General features: G+C 35.1%; 2 protein-coding genes across 2 annotated transcripts; one reads left to right on the top strand and one right to left on the bottom strand.

Moving 5' to 3' along the window:
• Positions 1 to 3,049: 3,049 nt before the first annotated feature.
• On the top strand, positions 3,050 to 4,758 carry LOC121783424 (zingipain-2-like). The gene is made up of 4 exons (XM_042181491.1): positions 3,050 to 3,534; positions 3,607 to 3,842; positions 4,107 to 4,244; positions 4,318 to 4,758. The coding sequence occupies exons 1-4, from the start codon at positions 3,120 to 3,122 to the stop codon at positions 4,549 to 4,551; spliced, it is 1,023 nt and encodes a 340-aa protein (XP_042037425.1). The 5' UTR covers positions 3,050 to 3,119; the 3' UTR covers positions 4,552 to 4,758.
• Positions 4,759 to 4,923: 165 nt separating this feature from the next.
• LOC121783353 (protein RER1A-like) lies at positions 4,924 to 6,783 on the bottom strand. Its single transcript, XM_042181398.1, has 4 exons — positions 6,391 to 6,783; positions 5,445 to 5,625; positions 5,285 to 5,352; positions 4,924 to 5,184 (listed from the first exon to the last, which is right to left on the bottom strand). Exons 1-3 carry the CDS (start codon positions 6,732 to 6,734, stop codon positions 5,299 to 5,301), a joined length of 579 nt encoding a protein of 192 aa, XP_042037332.1. The 5' UTR covers positions 6,735 to 6,783; the 3' UTR covers positions 4,924 to 5,184; positions 5,285 to 5,298.
• Between the last annotated feature and the right edge of the window lie 1,555 nt (positions 6,784 to 8,338).

Below are 8,338 nucleotides of genomic sequence, written 5' to 3'. Positions count from 1 at the left end.
TGATTTTAATTGTGTGCTTTTTATTTTTTTAAGTTTAAGTTGTAACTTTGTTTTAATGTTGTGTGTTTTTTAATAAAATGTGTTTGTTTTTTTAATTGAATTGAGTTGAAATTAAAAAAAAAATGAAATTGAATGAATAGTAATTTAAGGAACGGTTAAGGAACGGTTAAGGAACGAGGGTTGCAGGTTCCGTTCCTTAGTTAAGGAATGGAGTAAAAAAGTACAGTGGGGCCCTCAAATAGTGGTTTAAGGAACGGTTAGGAACGGTATAGGAACAGCGTTGTGGATGGCCTAACCACATCATTTTATTTACAACTTATACGATTACCACTAACTACTTATACCATTACAATAATGTGGAACTCACTCTCCACTAACATTATATGCACTACTCATTCTCTCTCTCTTTATTACTTTAGTGAACTACATAAATGGTACATGATCTTTCACTTTCGCACATAAATGGTATCTGATCTTTATTTTATATCGTTTTTGGTACCTATAAATCACATTTTTGGTACCGGATGAGAATTTCACCCCAAAATGCCCTCTAAACAAATACATTTTGTCATTTGTTTCATAAAGGATATTTTGGGCATACACAAAACTAGTACCAAAAGTGATACTCCCTCCGTCCCCGATTAATTGTCACTCTTTGACCGGGCACGAGTTTTAAGAAATGTAAAGAAAAATTGGTTGAAAAAGCTAGTGGAATGTGAGATTCACTTTTTTATATTGGTTTTTATAATAAAATGTGAGTGAAGTGAGTTACTGGAATGTGAGACCTACTTATCATTTATGGTAAAAATGAAGTGTGACAATTATTGAAGGACGGGCCGAAATGGAAAAAAGCGACAATTAATCAGGGACGGAGGGAGTATTATAATATCTTATCTCATTCTCCTCACCCTTTATACTATTATTAATAATCAATATTTATATTATTATTCCGAAGTTATAAATTACTCGTAATAATTAATTTATTTTTTAATATCATTCAATATATTTAATTATATTTATAATTATATTTAATTATTATAATAATATTATTATTGTAATACTGAAAATGAGTAGTAATCAATAAATAATTATTGTATAATTATTTAAATTAAGAATAATATAATATTAGATAATAATAATAATTATTATTGCTATTATTATTATTACTTATATTAAATTAATAACTAATGAATATAGTCTTAATAAAAATGTAAAATTTTAAATTTTATTCATAATGATATAAAATGTTAAATATTTTTAGTTATATGTTTCAACCCTAAAATGAGTATTATATAACTTAATAAAAAATATTCAATTGATTTAATTACTTTAAATAATTAATTTAATTAGGTGTTTGTTCTTGGTTTATATTAAAATGCAATTAAATGTATGTATAAAACACTAAAAAGAAAGAAGAATATGAAGAAAAAGAAAGAAGAAAGGAAGATAAAATACTAAAAAGAAAGAAGATAATGAAGAAAAAAGAAAGAAGAAGAAAATAAAGAAGAAAAAAAGAAATAAGAAAGGAAGAAAAAAAAGTAACATGTTTGGTACCATTTGATTCAAGTACCATTTGATTCAAAATTTCAAAAATATCCCCTACCAAAAAAATCACATGTTTCGTACCTATGGTTATTTTTGTTACGGGGTATCAAAAACGATATAAAATAAAGATCTGGTATCATTTATGTGTAAAAGTAAAAGATCATGTACCATTTATGTAGTTCACTCTTATTACTTACTTTTTCCCTTATTTGTTAAAATTTGTGCTGAATCCATTGTTCATATTCTTTGAAGACAGAAGACAAAGAGAGTATATTAGTACATGTGATGTGATATCATATCATATTGTGAATCCATGTATGGGTAAATAATGATAAAAAAATAGATTGCTGTAACAAAACGTGTAAAACCGTACGATATCTCCGCAAACGTGTATTGCTGGACTAATTAAGATAAAATGATCTAATTAATTAAACTTTATGATTTACGAGTGAATCATTCACAATTAGTTAATCATGTGTAATACGTATTTTAATTTTAATTGATATTTATTATTTTAAACAAGTACAGTATATAGCAATTTCCGAGCATCACATGATAAGTATATTATCTTGTACTCCTAGTTGGACTATATTTAACTCATTTCAATCCAGTTACAATTACTTCCACCGTCTCACAAAGATTGTCCAATTTTTCTATTTCGATCCGTCCCATAAAATTTATCCTATTTTATTTTTTACTATTTTTGGTAGTGGACCCCATATTCTACTAATTCATTCCTATTCGCATTTTATTATAAAACTAATATATAAAAAGTAGGACCCACATTCCACTAACTTTTTCAACTAAATTATCATTACATTTCTTAAAACCCGTACCCGGTCAAAGTGAGACAATTTTTGTGGGACGGAGGGAGTATTGGGTAACACGAGATTTTAAAAGCTATTGCTTAACACAAAGTAAATAGAGAAATAGAATGGAATGTATTAATAAAAAGAGTAACAAAATTTATTTACCATATAACAAAAAATAAAATCCATATCACTATTAGTAAAATCATACTATTAAATTAATACGTCAAATGTTCGAATCAAATGACGCATTACTACTAGACTAATACGTTGAGCGTTCGAATCAAATGACGCATTACTATTAAACTAATACTCCATCCGTTCCATTAAATATGCAACATTTGCTTTTTGACATGAGGTTTTATGTAGTGTTGTTTTGTGAGTTAATGAAGAAAGAGTAAAGTAAGAAAGAAGAAAAAGTAGAAAGAGTATTGTTTCTATTTTTAGAAACGTTTCATTTATAATGAGACAAATTAGAAAGGAAAACGTTTCATTTCTAGTGGGATAGAGGGAGTACTTCGTGCATTCGAGTCAAATGACGGATTAGTCCATGCAACTCTAAGTGTGTGTGAAAGAAAAAAGCAAGCTTGCCGTGGAACTAAGTAACAAAATGAATCTAGTCCGATTCCTTGCAAAAGACCAAAGCAAAATTTTACTATTATCAAGTTTTATGCCTATAAAAACCACAGCGCATATCCATCCTTCTTCAAACCTAAGCAACAACAACAACAAACATACCTTGAGAGCTCTCTCCCTTTCTCAGCCATGCCGATGCTCATCGCCGCCCTTCTCATCTTCAGCGTGGCCGCCACCGCAACACCCAACGACCAACAGCTGAAAGGCCTCTACGAGGAGTGGCTAGCGCGGCATGGTAAAGCCTACAACGCCATCGGAGAGAAGGAAAAAAGGTTCGACATCTTCATGGACAACTACAACTACATCAACGAACACAATGCCTTGAACCGAAGCTACAAGGTGGGACTCAACCAGTTTGCCGATCTCTCTCACGACGAGTACAAGTCCATGTACCTCGGCACCAAGATCGACGCTCACCGCCGCTTCGCCAGGTCCAAGAACGCCTCCCCACGCTACCTCTCCCGCGCAGGCGATCGCCTCCCGGAGTCTGTTGACTGGAGAAAGACAGGCGCTGTTGCTCCCATAAAAAATCAGGGCACTTGTGGTAAGTGTTTTCCTTCTCTTTAATAACTATGTTGATTGTTATCTTGATTTGGGGGTTTGTGTTGTGGAACAGGGAGCTGTTGGGCTTTCTCGACTGTGGCTGCGGTGGAAGCTATAAACAAGATTGTGACAGGGGAGATGATAACTCTGTCCGAGCAGGAGCTGGTGGACTGCGACAGAACACAAAACTCCGGCTGCAACGGGGGCCTCATGGACTACGCCTTCCAGTTCATCCTATCCAACGGCGGCATGGACACTGAAGAGGATTATCCTTACAGAGGTGCCGATGGCCAATGCGATCTCAACAGGGTTGGTTCATTCCCACTTCACATATTCACTTACACGAGATGGTTCATTTCAGAACTCTTCTTAATATATCAGATATAGATATGAGTTTGCTGATTCATGAATATCAGTTCCTGACTCAATATTCAGAGCAACTTATATGTTTTGTGATGCCAACTGATATTACTGTATCAACGAACTGATATAAGCATTCCCATTTTAAAAAAAGTTCCACTCCCTTCACATACATAAGTTGTTTACATAGTCATTTCTTACAAATCTTTGTAGAGGAACGCTAAGGTTGTGACCATAGACGGGTATGAGGACGTGCCCCAGGACGAGAAGGCCCTGCAGAAGGCCGTGGCTCATCAACCCGTTAGCGTGGGCATTGAGGCCTCTGGAAGGGCCCTCCAACTCTATTCCTCGGTAAGTTACAACTTCGTATTATTATGGATTTTGAGGCATTGGATGGTTTGACATAAGTGAGTTGTGTTTGCAGGGTGTTTTCACTGGGGGCTGTGGGACGGAGCTGGATCACGGCGTGGTGGTGGTGGGGTACGGAAGGGAGAGGGGGGTGGACTATTGGATCGTGAGAAATTCGTGGGGGACGAATTGGGGGGAAGATGGCTACTTCAGGCTCGAACGCAATGTGGGTGATGCATCTGGGAAGTGTGGGATAGCTATGATTGCTTCTTATCCAACCAAGACAAGCAATGGCTATGCCTCTCAGTGATTGGGTTTGGCCCTTTCCAAAATCATCAGGAGCACTCTTTTATTAGTTTCTGCTTTTCAATTGTTGGATGTTGTTATCTGGGATTTCACTATTCCCTTTTCTTTGTTGGAGAGATTTATCTGTAGATATGTGTTTTCAGTTTCATGTGTTGCCCTGTTTTCTACTTCCAAAGTAGCTTTTCTAAATCAAACTCTCTTTGTTCTTTCTCTTCTGAATCTTACATCAAGAAATGGTGGTACAAACACAAGATCTTGCTGTCTGAAATCGAAGTGAAATCAAAATAATGCTTTTGAAGCATGGATATTTCTCCACTCAATTCTTCTGCAAGCATTGAACTAATTCAAAATGTAAAATACTAAGAAAAATGCATGATAATACTAAATGAATCCCACAGCATTTTAAAGCGATGGTGTTATGGTTCATCTCAAGTAGCTGGATATACAGTACTACGTATAAGAAGTGAAGTTATGCATAGCTCCAACACTATGAGTTAAAATTTTCTTCACTAGTCTACACAACATATAAAATTTATAAATAAAAATAAATAACAAAACAAGCTCGTTGCTGGTTATATCATTTCAACTTTCATAGTCAGATCATGCATCTGCATTCCGGCGGCATACGAATTCTCCTCTGCAGCATAGCAAAGAACACTTCAATTGGCCGGTGGAAGCGCCCGAAATTATAACAGCGAATATTTAACAAAAATTTTGCAGGATATTATCATACTTACCCGTGAATTTCCAACTAAGTATTCAAGCTTTCTCTCTCGGGAGAGGAGTCCCTCTTTCCGCCATATTTCTGAAAGTAACAATGGATAAATCTTATTCTGAGGATAAAAGGCATCTCAAGCAACAACGACATTTGAACTGCAAGGAAAATCACAGAATTACCTGCTTCCCGGTAGAAAATGGAACATATTTATACTTCATCATATGAAGTATCTGTCTCCTTAGCATTAGTGCGCACAGCATAACCCAGTAGAAGAGAAGTATTGGCCAAAACACAGGTACATCAAACACGCTGAAGAATGTTAGCACGAAAGCAATGCAGAATGCCTTGGTGATTGAATACCTAGAAATAAAACAAAAGGCTACCATATAATCTCACAATGAAGACTAAAAGTGAACAGATTAGGCTTTAAATCAGGCCTTGAAGGAGCCAGAAACAAGCAAGAACATATTTAAAACACAACAAGCTCAGCCTCACCGAAGTATTCATCCCCAAAGTTTATTCTTTCGTAAAACCTAATGGCTAACCTTGTGATCCATTTACAACCATCGATTGTTCCTGATCGTGCCATGGATTTAAGTTTAACATAAAAAAATGACTCAAACAAGTTGATTGGCACCACATACTCAGAATTAGCTTGTTTCATACAGTGGCAGTCGATCAACATTCGTTTACAAATTATTCAATTACCAATTTTCTCTAGCCTGCCATGCTAACTACAACATTATCACAACATTCAGATTCAGGTAAATTAGCTAACTTCAAAATCCACAATATTAACTTTTGCACCATCCTTCCCCAATAATTATTACTCCTAAGTTGAAAATTAGAGTTAAGAGTTTAAAGCAACAGAAAAAATCTTGACAGTATAACAATTTGCATTAAATTTCAAACACAAAACCACAGCTACAACCATTTAGCACTCGCAGATCCTCTTTACTTAATTGAATAAAAATTAGGGCATAAAGTGTCGGTAAGCAACCTCAAACGATCACATTAGCAATACGAAATTAATTACTTACTATAAAATAAAATAAAATCTTCAACTAGCAGTACAAAAACGCCGATTTCTGATGTAATTGAAGAACAGAAAGAAAAGCGACAAACCAGAATTTGAATTCGGGGAGGCGGCGGACGAAGGGGCGGAACTCTTCGGAGTTCCGAATAGGGAGCGTGGCGTCGAATTCGGGGTCGTCCTGCGGCGAGAGGAATCCGATGAACAAATTGAGGAGGTAGATGCCGAGGGCGTAGGAAACAACGTAGAATCCCTGGACTAGGTACACCCGGACTCCATAGATCAATGCGATGCAGAGGAACGCGATCCAACGGTAGAGCAAGTACGGTGTTGACTTATCTAGGAAGTGCTGGAACCGCTGCGAAACCGCGAATTTCCACTGCGAGATGGCGGATGAGGCCGCGGTGGTGGATGAACCGTCGGCGATGGGTTCCATTGTCTAGTGTTTTTAATTGGTCTGGTTTGGTCTAGTACACATCAAATTGGGAATAAATAAACCGTTTACTTTTTATATTTTGAATACGAAAACAGATTAGTAAATTCGTAAGTACAATAATTTTGAATACAAAAATTTGCTTATCGACATAGTTTGGCTAATAGGGTCCTAAATGGAAACCTTTTTTTTTTTTAATTCCAGAAGTGTAGCATGAATGAGAACAAAAAATGAAAACGTATAGCATTAAGAAAAAAAAAAAAGAAACCAAAAATCATTATACATTAGACTATTAGCAATTCACTACACCAGATTTTGATCTTATTTGTCAAAAATATACTTTAATGACCTATTTCCTTCTTCACACTTTTAACATTCCCAATTGTCCATTTTAATATGGGAAGATTTTGATCTTATTTGTCAAAAATATACTTTAATGACCTATTTCCTTCTTCACACTTTTAACATTCCCAATTGTCCATTTTAATATGTCCCATATAAAAGTTTCAGTTAGAATATTCCATAAATAATAATAAATCTAACATTTTACTAATTCTCTTCCACTCACAATTTATTATAAAACTAATATATAAAAGTGAGATCCAAATTCCATTATCTTTTTCCACCAACTCTCCGAGAGCTTGAGATCGGGGAGAATGGATATTTGATCCGAGAAGATGGTGCCTTGGAAGACTAGCAGAAGAAGCCAAAACGAAACACGGAAGTTTTTTTTTTTTTTTTTTAAATTAACTTCATATATTTATATCATATATATGAAGGAGGAAATTACAAATCAACTCCTATAACAAGGAGGAAAGACAAATTACGCCACCCAGGGTTCGAACTCGAGACCTCCGGGATGGACGCGGTATCCAGCACCCTTTACCGCTAGGCCAAGGGGCTTGGATAACGAAACACGGTGGTTTATCACTCTTATCTCTCTTTTTTTTGTTAAATGAACATAAATTTAAAGGTCACGCCACAGAGGATTTGAACCTTAAACATTTAGCCTCAGACATTATTTACCTCTCTACCGCTTGACCAACTCACACACACTCTTATCTCTTTTCTGTTCAATGGAAGGGAGGGAGAGAGAATTATGGAGAGAATGGGGCGTTCGTGCATTTGTTGTAGTCGTGCGTGCTATTGTTTTTTTCTTTATATATTTCTTTATTTTTAATTTTTACTTAAAGGATTTTAAAGGATCCACAATGGATGTCCTAATGGGCGCCCTTGTGGGAGCCCTAGTGGTTGCCACATCAGCATTTTTTAGTCCGCCCCTTCTTTCTGCAATGGTTTCGCCCTATCAATTAAACTCAATTTGCATTTAATTTTTAATATTATTATTTTTTATTTTTGTTTTTAATTACTAAAATACCAAAATATATTATATTAAACACCACAAATAAAAAAAACAACTACATTACTTAATTTTAAAAAAAACTACATCATACTTAAATAAAAAAACTACATTACTAAACTAAATTACTAAATTAATAAAAACCTAACTAGTCATCTAAATCTAACTTCTTGCTCAAATTCTTGACTATCTTCTCAATTCTCTGTCGTTTTTCCATATCGGTTTCCTGATGAAGGCTGTTTTGTGC

The sequence above is a fragment of the Salvia splendens genome, chromosome 21 (assembly GCF_004379255.2).
Source record: "Salvia splendens isolate huo1 chromosome 21, SspV2, whole genome shotgun sequence".
In the NCBI taxonomy this organism is placed as follows: Eukaryota; Viridiplantae; Streptophyta; class Magnoliopsida; order Lamiales; family Lamiaceae; genus Salvia; species Salvia splendens.
The sequence above is the reverse complement of the archived record's forward strand: the minus strand, read 5'-3'. Positions and strand labels throughout refer to the sequence as shown.

Bases quoted from the DNA above. Each gene is read 5' to 3' on its own strand.
- LOC121783353 (XM_042181398.1), bottom strand. From the start codon at position 6,734: ATGGAACCCATCGCCGACGGTTCATCCACCACCGCGGCCTCATCCGCC. The intron at 5,626-6,390 runs GTTTGTCGCTTT...TTTTATTTCTAG, and splicing joins CTCCCCGAATTCAAATTCTG to GTATTCAATCACCAAGGCAT. The intron at 5,353-5,444 runs GTAATTCTGTGA...TGTTACTTTCAG, and splicing joins CATTTTCTACCGGGAAGCAG to AAATATGGCGGAAAGAGGGA.
- LOC121783424 (XM_042181491.1), top strand. From the start codon at position 3,120: ATGCCGATGCTCATCGCCGCCCTTCTCATCTTCAGCGTGGCCGCCACC. The intron at 3,535-3,606 runs GTAAGTGTTTTC...GTTGTGGAACAG, and splicing joins AAAAAATCAGGGCACTTGTG to GGAGCTGTTGGGCTTTCTCG. The intron at 4,245-4,317 runs GTAAGTTACAAC...TTGTGTTTGCAG, and splicing joins CCCTCCAACTCTATTCCTCG to GGTGTTTTCACTGGGGGCTG.